This window comes from Prionailurus viverrinus, chromosome D1 (assembly GCF_022837055.1).
Source record: "Prionailurus viverrinus isolate Anna chromosome D1, UM_Priviv_1.0, whole genome shotgun sequence".
In the NCBI taxonomy this organism is placed as follows: Eukaryota; Metazoa; Chordata; class Mammalia; order Carnivora; family Felidae; genus Prionailurus; species Prionailurus viverrinus.
Window position 1 is genome coordinate 59,858,914 of NC_062570.1, and position 18,322 is coordinate 59,877,235.

At 44.6% G+C, this 18,322-nt stretch overlaps 1 protein-coding gene and 1 pseudogene across 9 annotated transcripts in view; one reads left to right on the top strand and one right to left on the bottom strand.

Moving 5' to 3' along the window:
- NUMA1 (nuclear mitotic apparatus protein 1) overlaps positions 1-18,322 on the top strand; it is an 83,638-nt gene that overhangs the window by 33,706 nt on the left and 31,610 nt on the right. For 8 of the 9 annotated variants that reach the window (XM_047879111.1, XM_047879109.1, XM_047879112.1 and 5 more), the window contains exons 2-5: positions 4,508-4,581; positions 11,008-11,093; positions 16,845-16,924; positions 18,018-18,100. In XM_047879111.1, coding sequence (XP_047735067.1) covers positions 4,540-4,581; positions 11,008-11,093; positions 16,845-16,924; positions 18,018-18,100 — 291 coding nt within the window. In that variant the 5' untranslated portion in view covers positions 4,508-4,539. Of the gene's footprint in view, positions 1-4,507; positions 4,582-11,007; positions 11,094-16,844; positions 16,925-17,861; positions 17,869-18,017; positions 18,101-18,322 lie in introns of those variants that run through there. The other variant, XM_047879116.1, reaches the window with a different exon arrangement.
- Positions 5,063-6,457, bottom strand: LOC125176327 (60S ribosomal protein L39-like; annotated as a pseudogene).

An 18,322-nucleotide genomic window follows, 5' to 3' on the forward strand; every position in this document is an offset into this window, starting at 1 on the left:
AATTTTTATGGCTGCAGGCAGGCAGGCTGTCAGAGTAAGTAGTGGCAAATCTTGCCATTGAACATGGGCTTATAGATAGGACAGGCATTTTGTTTTGTTTTAAATAAATGTTTATTATTTTTGAGAAAGAGAGCAGGGGGTGGGGGGCGGGGTGGTGGGAAGGGCAGAGATAGAGAATTCCAGGCAGGCTCCCCACCGTCACTCAGCTCTGAGCCCCATGTGGGGCTCAAACTCACAAACCTTGAGATTATGACCTGAGCTGGAATGAAGAGCCTAACCAGTTGAGCTACCCAGGTGTCCTTATTTTTTTTTAAATAGGCTCCACACATAGTGTGGATCCCAGTGCAGGACTTGAACTCAAGACCCTGAGATCAAGGACCTGAGCTGAGACCAAGAGTTGGATGCTTAACCGACTGAGCCACCCACGTGCACTCAGACATTTCCCTTGTGAGCTCTGAGCCTGTGAGCCTTTGGAAATAAGGGATAGAGAGGGGGTGGGGCTTGGGAAAGGATGCCTTGAGGTGGGAGTTTGTGTGGGATTTGGGCCAGGAAATTCTGGGAGTGGGAGCTATCACCTAAGAGAATGAGCTTTCAGTGGAGGCAAGGGCTTGTGATCAGTACAATTTTGTAGTTTTCTGGGACCAAATTTCACTTTGGTGTTATCTTGAGGTAGGGCTGGTGTTCTGGCAGGCAGTAAGTGAGTTAAAGATGGTCTCAAAAGGAGCTGGGGGGGGGGTTGGGGTAAGGAGAGCAGTGCTGCCACAACACAACTCAGACCCTCTGGCATTTGACCTATCACTTGGTTAAACCCTTGGAACTGAAACTTTTCTTGAACAGACCCCAAAGCTTAGCAACCTGACCCTCTGGTCTTGGTCCTTGCATCTGAGCAGGTGGTTTGCATTAGCTTCAGTCCTGGTAGGAAACTATGGCTAGGTTTTAACTCTTTAAGACCCAGAGAGGGTACAGGCCAGGTGGCTATGCGTCTTTGAGTGTCCTTTTCCTTGTCCTGATATATCTTTTCTAGAAACAGGGATTCCTGTAAATGTGGGGCTTGGTCCTGATGTAGGAATTTACATTATATCGGTTTTGAAAATGTAAAGAGGATGCAAGGCCATAAGTTTATAAGGTAGCTTCTTCTGTGTCTTGTGTCGTGGTTCCTTCTTGAACTCAGGGAAGAGAGGGCACCTTATCAGGTCTGTGAAGTCTCTGTTTGAGATTCTGAGGGTACTTCTTTTCACATAAATGGGTAGGTGGGAACTCTGAAGGTGCCTTGAGAAGCCTTGGTTTGTTTGTTATTTGGGGATTGTGGGTGGGTCGTACCTGATCACATTGGGTGGATCTCAGATCCTTTTGTGAAATGGTTTTGAGCTACAATGCGGGGATCTGTTTTTCCATCACCATGACCATCACCCAGTCTTCTGGGTGGGGCTTGCCTCAGATTTCAGGGGGAGGGTGGGGAGGATGGTGCTTTGGCTGGGAGCCCTCGGGTTCTAAGCCAAGGCCTGCTTAAAGCTATAGTCCCAATCCGAAGACTAGCCATGCCACTGGCTTCAGTCATTCGTTAACCAGAGAAATGAGTGGCTGTCTGTCCTAACAGCTCCCACCTCAGTGTCCTGTCTCTGGAAAAGTGCTTCTTTATGGGCTTTGAGGTGACAAAGTCATTCTGGAGTGCCTCATGTTGAGTATTGGATTCTTCCTGTTTCCTTGCCTGGGGAGCCCAGAAGAAGGCATTTGGCCTTGACACCAGTTTTCCTGAGCAGTGGAACTAGTTTTAGACAGGCTCCCCCAAGGAGGACATAAGGGTTGTATGTTTTGCCTCTAAGATGAAGGGAAGAGGTTGGTTAAACCTCAGGTCATTTTTAGCAGCACAGCTGTGGAATCTCTCAGAGGGGGCAAGATATACCTCCGGTTGCAAATAAAATTTCTGACCGAAATTTTGGACTTCTCCAGACAGCAGGTCTAGAGGCAACAGTGGGGATGAGGGGGAGGTGATCTGGGCCTCATTTCCCTTGTTCCTAAATAGCTTAGACTTTTTTTTTTTTTTTTTTTTAAGAAGCCCCAATAGAACATGGCCATTGCTGCCTTCACCAGGACCAAGCATGGTCCCTCTAACTTTAGGCTGGCCAAGCACTAGAAGAGTCTTTTTGTGGTGCAATAGTTGAGACCATCTGTCTTCATCCTTGCTTTGCCCCAGGGTGCTAGGCATTCAGTGCTGATGGATAGGCCATGCTGGATGAAAATCAAGCAAGACTGAAGAACATTTAGGCCCTTTAGCTTCTTTGCCCTCCTGAGAGTTCCCTTTACCACTTCACTTGGGTCTTACCAAAGCCCAGGTGAATTGGCTCATTTCCAAGTCTGTGATGTTGGTATTACAGGTGGGTATTATTGGCTTTTGTGGGGTCAGGAAGCACTTAATTATAATTAACAGTTATATTTAGCATTTAATTATTTTCAATATTTTAATGCTTCGTGTATGTTTAATATCATTCCTCATCCTGTTGTAAGCTCCTCAGAGGTAGGGGCCATGTCATTGTCTCCCATTTCCCATGTGTCTTCCAGCACAGGATGAACATATGTATGGAGCAAGAAAATAACCTTTTTGCTTGTTTGATAAGCACTATACACTTGCACAGGAAGGAATAAGAAATGATAGGGAGTGGATTACCATCAGATTTATGTATATCTTTCCCCTGCTAGACAGTGGGCACCTTATGGACAAGAATGGAGTCCCAACACATTGAACACAGAAGGTGCCTAGCAAATGTTGTTTCCAAAGAACCCACACCTTAGGGGATACTAATATGTGGGGAAAGTTACAGGTGATGTGACTCTTAACCACTCTTGTTCTTCTTGGAATAGTGACAGACTGAGTACCTGTGACAGGAGATGGGTGGTGGGACTGATTGCCCCCATGATTTGTGGGAATTCTGGGAGCTCCTGGGAGATGTTGAGGAATATTTAGTCACCAGGTATGTGGTCTCTTGGGCAGGTTGGCAGGCAGTTGGCTGATTCTCAATGGGAAGGGAAATTGGAAGCAGGAATGCCAGGACAGGTACCTAATCCTTCATTAAATGTCCCGTGAGATCTCTGCCAGAATTGGATGTGGCATCATCCAGTCCCTCATTTGAACCATGTCTTTGACATTTCTGTGGGAGATATACAAATCCAGAATTTGGAGAGTTTTCCCTTTAAGGACTTGTTAGGTAGAATTTGGATACCTGCAGAATGAGCCAGAAATCAGCCTTTCTGCTTAAGATTAGTGATTGTGTATTGTATACCTACCATATACCAGGCACTATGCTATTTGCGTTATCTGCTTAGTCTTGAAGCATCACAGTAACCCAGGGAAGTGTTTGTGATTCCCGTTTTGTAGAGAGGAAACTGAGACCGAAAGAACTTACGCTACTTGTCCAAGGTCACAAGACCAAGGTCACATGGGATCACCATTCAGACCCATGCCTGTCTGAAAAGCCATGTTTGTTGTATGTTTTATTTTTTTATTTTTTAAATGTTTATTTTTGAGAGAGAGAGAGCTCGAGGATAGGAGGGGCAGAGAGAGAGGGATAGAATCCGAAGCAGGCTCCAAGGCTGTGAGCTGTCAGTACAGAACCCAGTGCAGAGCTCAAACTCATGAGCTGTGAGATCATGACCTGAAGTCGGATGCTTAACTGACTGAGCCACTCAGGCACCCATGTTCTATGTTTTAAGGGCACCATGTCCCAAAGAGGAGGGTTGAAGAAAAGCCTTGAATGTTATATTTTCTGTGGAACAGAAAGATTGCATGTAGAGCTTGTGGACATTGAATTAAATGCAGGATTCTTTACTGTTACAAGTTTTACAGTAATTTTATTTTATTAAAAAATTTTTTTTGATGTTTGTTTATTTTTGAGAGAGAGACAGAGCATGGGTGGGGGAGGGGCAGAGAGAGAGGGAGACACAGAATCTGAAGCAGGCTCCAGGCTCGGAGCTGTCAGTACAGAGCCCGATGTGGTGCTCGAACCCACAAACCATGAGATCATGACCTGAGCCAAAGTTGGATACCTAACTGACTGAGCCACCCAGGCGCCCGAAGTTTTATAGTTATGTTATGTTATGTTATTTTATTTTATTATTTTTAAAAATTTTTTTAATGTTTATTTATTTTTGAGAGAGAAAGCACGAGTGGGAGAGGGGCAGAGAGAAAGGGAGACACAGAATCCAAAGCAGGCTCCAGGCTCTGAGCTGTCGGCACAGAGCCTGACATGGGGCTCAAACCCATGAGCTGTGAGACCATGACCTGAGCTGAAGTCGGACGCTCAACTGACTGAGCCACCCAGGCGCCCCTATAGTAATTTTAATGTGTACTTTGAGCTTCTTTCTCAAAATTCCCATGGTGCCTTGGTAGATTTAAGTGCTGTGTGAAGAGAGATTTATTTAAATATTAAGAGCCAGTAAATTGAACCACTTCCCCCTTCATCGTTCATCATGGATATCTGATATAATTAACTGCTCTTCTTTTGGTTTTCAGGTGCATTGGGGTGACTGTTTGGTGTCACCAAGATGACACTCCATGCCACCCGGGCAGCGGCACTTCTCTCTTGGGTGAGTAGTCTTCCTCTCTTTTTGTTGAGAATTTTCCCAGAAAGTTTGGAGGGGTGCGAGAGGGAACCAGGGCTGTGTAACGTCTTCTCATCTCCAGATTAATAACAGTTTTCCTTTGCCTTTCTCCTTAGTTTTTAACTTTTATTATCCCTGGTGATGTTGCTGCTGACAATGGTCCATAACTCTGCTTGTGTGGCTTAGAAGAGTATTATCTTCTAAGCTTCTGTATACCTCTTAGGAGAAGTATAAATTTCTTTTCTCATGGGACGGTTGGCTGCAGCACGGCATAGAGACCCATCTTCATTTGCTTCCTGTGCGTTTTCCTAACTAGAAGCGTTTATGCTGAACTTCAGTAACATGCAGGGACTTTGGTCTTGAAAGGCCTTTTATTGTAGGGCAAGGTTCTCCTTGCTTTCTTTACCATGCTTCTGTCTGTTTCCACTGTTTTCCTGTTGCCTTCTTGATTACTTAAATCCTTGTGCTAGATCTTTTCATACATTTGTCCAAGACAAACAATGGCAAATGAAGGAGTAATACCGAGCACTGGGAACATAAAGGTACAGAGAACAGAGGAGGCCACAGAGTGTAGTGATGACAAGCATGGACCTTGGAGTCAGACAGCCTGATAGAATCAGCACTCTCACCTGTGTGCATGACCCAGGGCAAGTTACTTAGCCTCTCAGCACCATATTTTTTAAATTGAAATAAAAATACATCATAGAGTTATTATGAGGACAGTGAAATAATGTTTGTAAAAAGCATTAAGCACAGTATCTGAATAAATAATAATTCTTGATACTTAAAATATTGCCAGGGCATGCTATATGGTACAGGGTTTTTTAGTAGTCACCCTGACTACTGATCAATTAGGGCCAAGTGAAAAAGCCAATCAGAAAAATTACAGAATAGTTTGAAGGACATGAATTTTTAATTTCCAAGTAGGGTGGGCTTAATAAGACATTGTCTTTAATTGCTGTAAATCTCTAGTCAAGAAATGTGTTTTTTTTTTTTTTTAATTTTTTTTTTCAACGTTTTTTATTTATTTTTGGGACAGAGAGAGACAGAGCATGAACAGGGGAGGGGCAGAGAGAGAGGGAGACACAGAATCGGAAACAGGCTCCAGGCTCTGAGCCATCAGCCCAGAGCCCGACGCGGGGCTCGAACTCACGGACCGCGAGATCGTGACCTGGCTGAAGTCGGACGCTTAACCGACTGCGCCACCCAGGCGCCCCTCAAGAAATGTGTTTAATATACAGGATGTACAAGGGTGCCTGGGTGGCTTAGTCGGTTAGTGTCTGACTCTTGATGTCTGCTCAGGTCTTGATCTAGGGTCATGAGTTCAAGCCCCATGTTGGGCTCTGCGCTGGGTGTGAAGCCTACTTTAAAAAGAAAAAAAAAATAACAAAACGTACATTCTTAGTCTTCAGTTTCTGAAGTAAATGTGAATTTTAGTTGTACAGTTTAAAATGGGTATTTTTATATTTATAGTTTACTTATTTTCTATTTCCGTTACATTTCAGTTTATTTTTCAATCAAAAGGTCTCATGTTTATTACTGAACCAACCTACTGGTGCAGAAGCATAATGACAGAGAAAAGTCATTTCCTTGATAAAACAGATCTGCTGTTCAGGTAGTGGGGAGGTGATGGAGTAGGATGTAATGGAATAGGAACATACGACTTTGAGGCGGCATAAGTGTGTGCCATCTCATGTATGATCCCTTGTAGACCCAGCGTCGTTCTTCTCCAGAGCTGCCTCTTGGAGTTGTATCAGATTTTATTACCAGTTTTTATCCGAATCCACTGGAGAATGGGACGATTCTGCTTTTGTTTCTTGGCCAGGAATCGCTTGATCCTGGAAGTCTTGTGAGAAGACATAGTGAGAAACCGCACCACACGGCACAATGGCGGTAGCGGAGAAGAGAAGAGCTCAGTGTTTTATATCTATGTTAGAAACATTGTCTCTTCCTTTTCCGCCCCTCATCCCTAGGAAGGGGCTGGTTGTGAGCTATGTCTCTAGTTCAGCAGATAAACTGAATATTGGGGGATCCTTCAGCCACATTCTTTTATTTTTTTATTTTTATTTTTTTTTAATGTTTATTTTTGAGAGAGAGAGAGGCAGAAGGTGAACAGGGGAGGGACAGAAAGAGAGGGAGACAGAATCTGAAGCAGGCTCTAGGCTCCAAGCTGTCAGCACAGTGCCTGACATGAGGCTTGAACCCACCAACCGTGAGGTCATGACCTGAGCCAAAATCCGATGCTTAACCAAGAGCCACCCAGATGCCCCTAGCCACATTGTTTTAAGTTCATCAGTTTATTTATTTAGGTCCTATGTTTGGTTTTATGGTGAGTACTATCATTACAGAGAACAGACATAGGGTTGGTCTTATTTAACAGCAGATACTTGCGTACTTTTTTCGAGTCAGAATGAACATGCATTAAAATTATTAATATATAGTTACATAGAAATTTTCAATTTAAACAAAAGATTGGGGCATCTTGGTGGGTCATTTTGTTAAGCATCTGACTTTGGCTCAGGTCGTGATATCCTGGTTCTTGAGCCCAAGCCCTACTTTGGGTGAACACAAAACACCACCTTAGGTGAGCCCCTCTTCTCTCTCTCAACAACCCCCTCCCCCCACTCCTCCCGGGATTCATTCATTCTCTCTCTCTCTCTCTCTCTCTCAAAAATAAATAAATAAATAAATATAAAAATACATATATATGCACACACACATACATACACACACAAAAGGCAGCTAAAGTGGATTTTATGATACTGTAGCAGCATCAAATAATACTTGTTACATTAGGGGGAAGAGTGGCATAGAACACACACATGTGACAATTATAGTTGTGGTTTAGCAAAAAACAACGTAGGAAAAAAGACTAGAAGGAAATACTTCAAAACACTAAAAATGCATGGATTAAAATACTAGAATGAGTGGGTTCCCTCCCCGCCAGGGTTTCAGTAATTTATTTTATTGTGTCAAAATGAATTTATAGTTTGCTTGAAGTGTATCTTGAAATTGTTCCCTACCCAGAAGTTACCATGAATAAACTGTTATAGGGAATAGGGAACTTTTTAAGATTCAACAACCTTAAGTAACTCTGAAAACCTTACAGGCAGCTCTTGGGTTGTTTATTGTTTAGTGAGCTCGGCCCTCACTCTTGTGTTTTGAACCAGACTAGTGAGCTTCTTCACTTCCTCAGCTTTCCAACAATTTCTCATTTGAGAGCAAAATAATGCACAGGAAGAAAATACATTTTTATATCCATGAAAGAAACTGTTGCTGGATTCTTACTTAATTGGTGTGGGATGAATCCAGATTCCTTAAGTGACTTTAAATCCGCTAACTGGTGTGATTTTTCAGTCTTGTTAGTGACACAGTCCTTGAATGTTTTTCTTAGATTACAGGTATTAAAAGGAGGCTGTTTTGGGTGCTTAAGTCTTGGCACTCTCTTCATTTTCAGCTGATGGAAAAGGACCTTGGCCTGGTCCTTCAAATCTTCTTCAAAATCTTCGAAAATTTACACTCGCCTTTCCTGACTAATTAGATCAAGCGTGACAAGATGGTATAAATGTATTGTCTTTAAGGCTTCAAAGAGAGGTCATATTTTATGTTCTACTCTTTTTTTCCCCCCTTAACTTTTAGCCTATTTTAATTTAGATCCATCTAGAAGTTGTTTTTTAAAACTTTTTTTTATATTTATTTTTGAGAGAGAGACAGAGCATGAGCAGGGGAGGGGCAGAGAGAGAGGGAGATACCACATCTGAAGCAAGCTCCAGACTCTGAGCTGTCAACACAGAACCCGATGTGGGGCTCAAACTCATAAACTATGAGGTCATGATTTGATCTGAAGTCGGATGCTTAACTGACTGAGCCACCTAGGAGCCCCTAGAAGTTGTTTATATTTTTAAGTTTATTTATTTTGAGAGAGAGTGGGGAAGGGGCAGAGAGAGAATTCCAAGCAGGTTCTGCATTGTCAGCACAGTACCTGATGCGGGACTCAAACTCACAAAGTGCAAGTTCATGACCTGAGCCAAAACCAAGAGTTGGACACTTAGCTGACTGAGCCACCCAGGTGCCCCCCTGCCTTTTATTTTTAAACATACATTTAAAAAAATTTTTTAATGTTTATTTTTGAGAGAGAGAGACAGAGCATGAGCGGGGGAGGGGCAGAGAGAGGGAGACACAGATGCTGAAGCAGGCTACAGGCTCTGAGCTCTCAGCACAGAGCTTGACTCGGGGCTGGAACCCATGAACCGTGAGATCATGACCTGAGCCAAAGTCAGACACTTCACCGACTGAGCCACCCTGGTGCCCCTAAAAGTTGTTTTTAACATAAAAATATTTAACTGAATAAATAGTATCATTTCTGTGGCTGAGTTACTGTTTCTTTTTATTTAATACTCTTGATTCTCTAGTGCAGTCAGCCTGTTTAACTACTGAGAAGTAAAAGTTTTGCTACATCTACTTCATTATTTTAATATTATTAATAATAATAGTGCTTTGCATTTAGCACTTGTATTTTGTTACATATTTTTGCACCCATAATTCCATTTGAACGCACACCAGTCCTCTAAAGTAAACAGCAAACAGTGTAGGAATTCCATCCATTGGGCAAGTGAGAAAGTAGGTACGGAGAGATAAGTTGATAACAAAGGTTCCTGGCAAGTTCGTGGAAGACCTGCACCCAAAATCTTTATCTGGGAGCTCTCATCCCAGTACCAGTTCATTCATTTCTTCATTTATCTACCTTTCTTTCTGTCAGATTATCTAGTAATCTCTACACCCATTGTGGGGCTCGAACTCACGACCCTGAGATCAAGAGTAGCATGTGCTTCCGATGGAGCCAGCCAGGCGCCCCATAGCCCAGTACCTTTTAAAGAGCACACTTGTAAACAGAAACTACTCATTGCACATAATAACCACTGTGCTGAAGTTCTTAAAAATACCTTGTTAATAAGCAGCCTAAGTTCCCTTCTTACCTCAATCTTGCATGTGTGATTGACTGACTTAGCAAACAAACCCTTTGTTCCTCTGGTAGTAACAAAGGTGAAGTTCAGCCCAGGCTTCTTCTGAACTTGATGCCTTTGGAATTTCTGAGGTTTTCCTGGAGAAGTTGACTGTATATGCTTGTTGAATAACCTGTGTACCTGACTCATTCGCAGGTGACTGACTGCTGGTGAGTTTTCTGGTTGTAAAGACTGATTTAGGTGGATGCCCGCCTAAAGGCAAAGAAGAGAAAAAGGCAGTTGAATCAGGATTGCCAAGTTTCTCTCTGGGGTTCCCAGCTCTTCTTTTCCTCCCTTATTTTTTCTTTGTTATCTTGTTCTCTCATCATTTCTCCCTGTGTCAGCCAAAGGTTTATGTCTGGGAAGGATTTTTAAAATGTGTAAATAACAGGGGTACCTGGGTGGCTCAGTCGGTTAAGCATCTGACTTCAGCTCAGGTCATGATCTCACGGTTCCTGAGTTCGAGCCCCGCATCGGGCTTGGTGCTGACAGCTCAGAGCCTGGAGCCTGCTTCGGATTCTGTGTCTGTCTGTCTCTCTCTGCCTCCAACCACCCCCCCCCCCCGCCCCCAAATAAATAAACATTAAATAAATTTTATTATTAAAAAAAAATTTTTAACATTTATTCATTTTTGAGAGACAGAGTATGAATGGGGGGGAGGGGCAGGGAGAGAGGGAGACACAGAATCCGAAGCAGGCTCTAGGCTCTGAGCTGTCGCACAGAGCCCGATGCAGGGCTCGAACTCACAAACCACGAGATCATGACCTGAGCTGAAGTCGGACACTTAATCGACTGAGCCACCCAGGTGCCCCAATGTTAAATTTTTAAAAAATGCATTAGCAAAATTTTGTATCTGCGTGATAGTATATAAAACATACGTAGTATTTAATGTAAGTTTTGAATAGATATTTCAAAGTCCACGAGATAGAAAGGGCTATAATGTGAAAATTTGAGGTATGGAGGGTTATAATGTAAATATTCAAGAGATACAAAGAGCAATAATACAAAAAACTTTTCTTTTAACCCGCTTCTGACTCCCCTGTCCCTAGAGGCAGTGGTAGTACAGGACAGTTTCTTGTGTGTTTTTCCAGAGCCATTTTATGCCTAGTTATAGTTAAATTATATCCCTAGTGCTGGAGCATCTTCAGAGAATTTTGGCTCTCATTTAGTTGAAGCCAGAGGAAGGGGGTCTGAGGCGGCATGCAGGTGGCTGTTACTGGGCACGTGGCTGCAGCAGCTTCTCTCCGCTGAAGTGCAAGCTCCGAGGACCAGCTGTTCTTCGCGCCTGCGGCCTGCAGCTGTGGGCACCCACTGTGAGCAGACTCATTGTCGGCATCTGGGGAGCACGGCCAACGCAGTGCTCCTCACACTCGCAGTGGGTCACCAGGCTCTCCCCTTTGTTTCACAGGTGAACAGTCTGCATGTAGCCAGCCCCGTGGAGGCCGTGCTGCAGCTCCAGGACTGCAGTGTCTTCCTCAAGATCATTGACGGCATGTGAGTATACACCACACCCCTCTCCAGCCTCCCACGTGAGGCTGAATGTTGGGCTGGGGACCACATTTACTCCCTTTCCTTGCCGACAGCTGTGACCAGAAAGCATGGGCAGGATTGCCAGCGTGGGGCCCCAAGGCAGGAGCACACTGAGCTCATTGCCTAGTCACTCTCTCTCTCTATGGGAAGAGGTTTCGCTCTGGTCCCATCCCATGGCTTCCTCACTCTTGCACAGGAGAGCCTGCAGGTCTCTGTGCTTTCACAGGATTTCAAGAGTCTGCTCTGGGCCTCCCTGTCCTCTTGTCTCAGTGAGAGTCTTCCATACCTTCTCGTGGCTCTGGCCTGTCCTTACCTCACAAGCCCTCCTGGCAACCTGTAAGGCCAGGAGGAAGAAAGGGGAAGCTCTTGCACTTAAGGGAAATAAGTAGCACCTAGAAATCTTATCTCTAACTTGTTAGTGTGCCACAGATCTGCCCCTTTCTAAACCATTAGAGCTTTTCTGGGGGTTTTGCCTGCCTCATTAACTTGCTTTGTGAGGTCGATTAGCATTTGATAAGCTGCTTGTTGTCCCCTAGCCAGGATTCTAGTGAGCTTTTTTTTTTTAACCTCTGTCTTTGAACGTCTCAGTTATCTGGGAAATCAGCGGAGTGGGCCTCCCCCTTATATCTTCCCTCTCTGGAACCAAGCAAAGATGTAACCTACAAGTTACAAGGGTCAAGCTGTAACCTACGGTCATTTTTTAAGGCTCATATAGTTCATTCTTTTTCGTCTGTCATCAAGCCTTCAGAAATTAGGGCAAAACTGACCTTTTTTCACATCTTTGTGCTGTGGGCAGAAGTAGAGGTCAGCCATAATGTAGAGAATTGAGGGGACAGAGAGGACCATCCCTTTTCAAAGGAAAGCACCGTAGACAGCCCCCAGGTCAGGGATAGTCTGAAGTGTTGACTGAGAGTGTTCTTGTTCCACACGTAGCAGGTAAGAACTGGGGTGGGGGCTTCAGTATCTCTGTGAAGCAGTTTGGCTACCCCTTCATAGGGAAAGGAGGCAGAACTGAGCTTGTCAGAGGCAGGGGCTGGATCTGATTCACCTTGAGTTCCTCTGTGCCTAGCTTGGGACAGTACATTGATTCGGTTTTGATTAATGTTTGTTGAGTAAGTGAACAAAAATGTAGTTGATACTGTTCATCACCGAAGTCTAGTGGGGCTGAGTAGCCTAGAACAGATGGATTCAGCAAGAATGGTTTTTGGTTTTAATTTTTTGAGTGTGTTTTTTGAAGTGTATGTTGGTGGTGGGATGTCTTATAAGGTTTTTTTAAAGTCCCTGTGGCTCTAACTAGCACCTGCTTTAGTGCCTCTGAAAGAGGTCACTATTTTCTTACTTTGATACAGACAGTACCATTTTCTTTCCCAGTTACCCAGTCAGGACCTTTCAACATCATCTTGAATTCCTCCCTCTCTTTGGCAGTGATTCTACTAGGTCATCTTCCTCTCATTTTGTCCTTTAGAAGACTTCTCACATCTCTGCCTCTGCCTCACTCTGGATACCTGGCCCTCGTGGCTTGGTTCTGCTCTAATCTGTGCGTATTCCCAGGGCATTCCTGTTCATGTGACCTCAGGAACCTTCTTCCTCCAGTCCTTCTCTCATGGTGGTGCCCCACAGCTGGTGGACCTCAGGGATGGACTCTTTATTGCCAGAAGGTTGAAATCTAAAATCTCCAGCCTTGGCATTGAAGAACTTTGATCAGGGACTCATCTCCTCCCACCAGTCTTGTTTCCTACTCATTTCTAACTCCATACCTACCCTATTTTTTTTCTTCCCGGATCCTGTAGAATTTCCTAAGTTCTGGATTTTATTTTATTTTTTATTAAAAAAATTAAAAATTTTTAATGCTTATTATTTTTGAGAGAGAGAGAAAATTAGCGGGGGAGGCCCAGAGACAGGGAGACACAAAATCTGAAGCAGGCTCTAGGCTCTGAGCTATCAACACAGAGCCTGACACAGGACTCGAGCTCATGAACTGTAAGATCATGACCTGAGCTGAAGTCGGACACTTAACTGACTGAGCCACCCAGGCACCCCTAAAAAAATTTTTTTAATGTTTATTTTTGAGGGAGGGAGAGAGCGAGCGAGCAGGGGAGGGGAGGGAGGGAGGGAGACAGAGAAACCAAAGCAGGCTCCAGGCTCTGAGCTGTCAGCACAGAGCCCGATGTGGGGTTCGAACCCACAAACCACAATCCTGGCCTGAGACGAAGTCGGACACTTAACCAGTTGAGCCACCCAGGCATCCCTTGATTTTATTAATTGTATCATGGTACTGCTCAACTTGTTCTCCCCGCCGTCGCTCCCCTCCCCCACCCCTGCCACCTCCACCCCCAACCCAACCTTGTTGCCTGTAAACTGGTAATTAGATCCAAGCTTGATTAGCTGAAGGGTTTTTTGTTGTTGTTTTCTTGTTTTTGCACAAATTCTTCATAGGAGAATTATGTACCACCTATAAGTTAGCATTTTGCAATTCTTTTTTTTTTAATTTAAATTTTATTTTTTTTAATTTACATCCAAATTAGTTAGCATATAGTGCAACAATGATTTTAGGAGTAGATTCCTTAGTGCCCCTTACCTATTTATCCCATTCCCCCTCCCACAACCCCTCCAGTAACCCTGTTTGTTCTCCATGAGTCTCTTCTGTTTTGTCTCCCTCTCTGTTTTTATATTATTTTTGTTTCCCTTCCCTTATGTTCTTCTGTTTTGTCTCTTAAAGTCCTCATATGAGTGAAGTCATATGATATTTGCCTTTCTCTGACTAATTTCACTTAGCATAATACCTTCCGGTTCCATCCACGTAGTTGCACATGGCAAGATTTCATTCTTTTTGATTGCCGAGTAATATAGCCTTTTGCAGTTCTTAGTGAAAGGAATTATCTTTCAAACCCTAATGAAGTGGTAGATCTACACAGTTAACATCAGTGGCTGGTAAAATCATTAGGCTGACGATACCTAAGCCTACTATTTAATTTTAATCTCATGAAAATATGGGCAGCCAGGTGTGATGCTCTTTGTGTTGTAAAAGTACAGTAGGGTGTAGCATGGTTTTTGGTATGTGTGTTTGTTTTTGTTTTTGTTTTTGTTTTTGACTTAAGAATAGATCAAGGTGAGATGCTTGGTTGGCTCAGTCATTGGAACATGCAACTCTTGATTTCGGGGTCATGAGTTTGAGTCCCACTTTGGGGGTAGAGATTACTTAAAAAAATAAAATCTTGGGGAAAAAATAGATCAAGGAGCATTTGTTTTTGAGGAGATCAATTTCCTTGGCTTAATGACAAGAGCAGTAGAAATGTCCAAGAGGTAAGCATGTGTATCCTTGGTTTAGCAACTGTAGCTTGGTAACCTGGTGGGAAATTTTCACTGGGAGGGTTATAAATTCAAGATGCACATTTTCCAAGTTGTCTTCTAATGCACTGCCTGAGCCTTAGACTAGGAGAAGTGAAGGTGTAGGGAGGGTAAGAGAGGAGGGAGAGAGAACACAAATACATGTGCGTGCATGTGTGCGCGCGTGCGCGGTGGAGGGGAGGGGCTGTTGAAATTCCACGTTAACCCTAATCTCCATCTCGGATCCAGGCCAGTGCAAATCAGCTTCCTTTGGGAAGACAGATGTGTTCTTGGTGAATGTGTTCTGGCTTTTTCATTGTGGATGATGCTACTGTTGCTAACCTAAATCAGATGCTGGTTCTCCAGGGAAGGCCGTGGAGGATGGCAGGGTTGGTGGCAGATAGCAGCTGTGGGGCTTGAACAGGTCTTGTTCTTTGGCCACTTGGCCTTCTCTCTGGGAAAATACATTGACATCAGCCCCTCTATCAAGTTTCCCTTTCTGTTCTGTGTGAGAATAGCCTGAAGCAAAAAGGCTGTCCCATCTCTGATACCTGTGAGACTTGACTAGCAAAGTGTAGTAGAGTCATTTTGCCAGAAAACCTAAAGCTCTGACATTTGTGTTACTGACCTTGACCTCTCCTCTTCCTGTTATAAAGCATCCTTCATCTGTTAGTCAACCCATATGTACAGAGTACCTCCTGTACCCTAGCTTTCAGGTCACACAGTTAGAGGGGTCATTTGTAAGTGATGCTGTTGTATCAATCAGTGCTGCAGAAAGTCCTGAGGGGGAGGAAGGAGTCATGACTGGTAGTGGTTGTGGATAAGACTTGGACTCACTTTTTTAAAAAAATTTTTCTAATGTTTACTTTTGAGAGAGAGAGCATGCAAGTGAGGGTCAGAGAGAGAGGGAGACCTAGGATCTGAAGCAGGCTCCAGGCTCTGAGCTGTCAGCAGAGAGCCCAAAGCAGGACTCAAACCCACAAACCACGGGATCATAACCTGAGCTGAAGTTGGACGCTTAACTGACTGAGCCACCCAGGCGCCCCTGAACTCACTTTTAAAGGATGGGCTGGATTGTTCCAGGTCCAGCATGTTTAAAGCATATTCCATGTAACTTTACTTATCCTAGGGGCTTAGTGGGGGGAAAAAGAGGTTTTGTGGTCAGACAGGTTTAGGAAATAATTCACGTTATATCCTTTTCTTTAGAAAATGCTCGGTTTGGTTTAACCCAGCGTTTCTCAAACATTTAACCTGAGAACCCTCTTTGTTTTTTATCTAATGGAGTACACTTAGGGAAATTACTGCTCTGTGCTGAGGCAAGGAGTCACAATGTTCCAGATTGTGGGTAGGTAGGGAAGATGGCTCTTTTAGGAGCCTGGGAGGAGATTGGCATCTCCTGATGGCTTTGTAGGAGTCCCTAATCACACCAGCTATCCAGAAAATGGCTTGTGGGGGGTTCACTTGGAAGAATCCTTTGTAATCACATGGGAGAGGGAGGGAGGTACATTCGTGGTCTTGGCTTGGGTGCTGCTTACGCTTTGCAGGATGTCCGGCACTGCTAAGTTCTCTGGTTCTCAGGCCCTCCCTGCCCTCCAGAAAGTTGACTGAAAGCTGGAACATTCAGTAGAATCTGGAGGTTGAGGAACAAGAGGCCCCTTTAATTAGTATCTCCAGCCATAGAAGCCCAAGGAGAAAAGTCTGCTTTCTGACTTCTAGTGAAGCTATTCCCCAGTGAGATTGACAGGGCAGTTAGCCTGAGCACCAGGGGCCCGGGCTGTGTGAGGGCTCCCCCTGCTGCCTCCCTCTCCCCATAGCTCTCTCAGCATGTAGCCTGCCCTTCCAGTTAAACAGACCAGCGCAGCCATACCCAGCCACTTGAGTGTTGTCCCTTGGCCTTAGCCATCTCAGCCTTTGATCTGTTGTGTTGAACTTTGCCCTGTCCCTTCAGAGCCTTGGGAATTCCCTCCTGTTCTTTCAGTTCTTTGACTTGTTTTTCCCTTTCCATCATTTGTCTTACTCTCACTGTGTTTCCTAGGCTTTCTGACCTTTTACAGTTAAGCCATTCCAGACTACTGAACCTAGCTTCCCCTTCGTCTCTGTCATCTTCGTCCTCTCCCCTCGGCCCCCTTCCCACAGAGCCTTTCATATTCATGAAGAGGGTGTCAGAGTTTTTTCCAGAAGGACCTCCTGCCTCAAGTTCCCACTTCTCACCCACCACACAGTTCCTTCTGACCAAATGGTGTCTTGGTATCTTCTCCCCTGCCACCAGCATCTCTCCCAGATCCAATGCAGACCAAACCTGAAGGAAGGGGCAGGTGGCATGGAATGGAGTAGTGAGGGGGGAAGGATTGCTAAGTACTCTGGTCCTGATACTTGTTCTTTTTCTAGCCACGGCACTGATGAGGGGCAGCAAATCCTGCAACAGCCGGTACCAGAGAGACTGGACTTTGTGTGCAGTTTTTTGCAAAGTAAGCACCTTTCTTATCTAGCTGAGAAGGAGCTGCTTCCTCAACTCCCAGGACTTTGGGAGTCCAGAGGAACCAGCTCACAGGTGTCTGGAGGTGCAGAGGCTCAAGGCTGCTGACTCTGTACCACAGAGATGAATATAACTGTTTCCCTGGGTCTGGTGATGCTTATGCCGTCAGGGAAGAAGAGTGTCCCTTCAGTCCCAGAGCCCATCTCTAAGATCCAGGTAGAGCCAGAGAGTCAGTTTTTAGGACTCATCACCTTGGGCTCCCCTCCCCCCGCCCCATGCAAGGAGTTGGAGGAGAGGGATGGATCCATGTTGTCCTCTTTCCCTTGTAAGAAAAACATTCCCCTGGATGATTTTGAATTAATTACCTAGGCAATAGATGGGGCAGAGGCAGATTTAGGTTGAGGTCTTGGCTCTTCTACTCACAGCTTGTATGGCCTTTCTGGACGTAGGTTTTTTTGTCTATAAGATGGAATAATTGCTCTTAAGGTTGATAGGTAGTAAGAACAGATGTAAAGTTAGCACAGTGTCAGTTCCCCTCCCTTGTACAGTCATGGACACAGAGTCCTCCTCTTTGACACAGGAGCTGTCAGCCATCACCCCCTCAGGAGAGTTATGGGAAAGGTGATAATAGATTTAGATAAAGCAAAGGTTAATTGATAGTTGGCATAACAGCAGAAGAACCAGGTGTCCCTAGTCCTCCTGATCTAACTCAGCTTCAGGCTTCCTCTACGACCTTACTTGGAATAAGACCCTAGAGTGACCTGGAATCTCTGGTTCCTTCTCTGTGGTGCTGAGCAGGAGTTGATGCATTGGGTGGTTGAGTGCAACGTCATGTCCCAGTGCTGCTGTGAATTCCTAGCCTGCTTTTTTCTTGAACTATCCCTGTAGTCCTTGGGCTGACCTAGGATAGAACTAACTTCAGGTGGAAATGTGTATGTTGGGGGAGAGAGGACATAGGAGCAAGGAGACTTATGTCTCCTAGCCCCACCAGAGACGGTGATTTTGTTCTACTTTGAGGTATTCTTATGATCTCAGGAATTGTGTCCAGGAAGTTCACCCTGTTTTCTACATTGTCATCTTTACAGAAAACCGAAAACATCCCTCTTCTCCAGAATGCCTGGTGTCTGTGCAGAAGGTGATGGAAGGGTCAGAGCTGGAATTGGCCAAGGTATCTATGGGATATCGGATGTGGGGGTGGGAGGGTGGCACCAATTGGACCTGCCAGGCCTTCTCTTGGTGATGAGTACTTTATTTCTGGGGCTCATGGAGGTTAGAGGTCAGCCATCTGGCTGAGGCAGAGGCTGATTTAGCCCAAGGAGTCTCAGAGCCCATGCCCTATGACAGAGATTACTAGACTATTACTGTGAGCCTCAATGAAGATGTGGCAGGA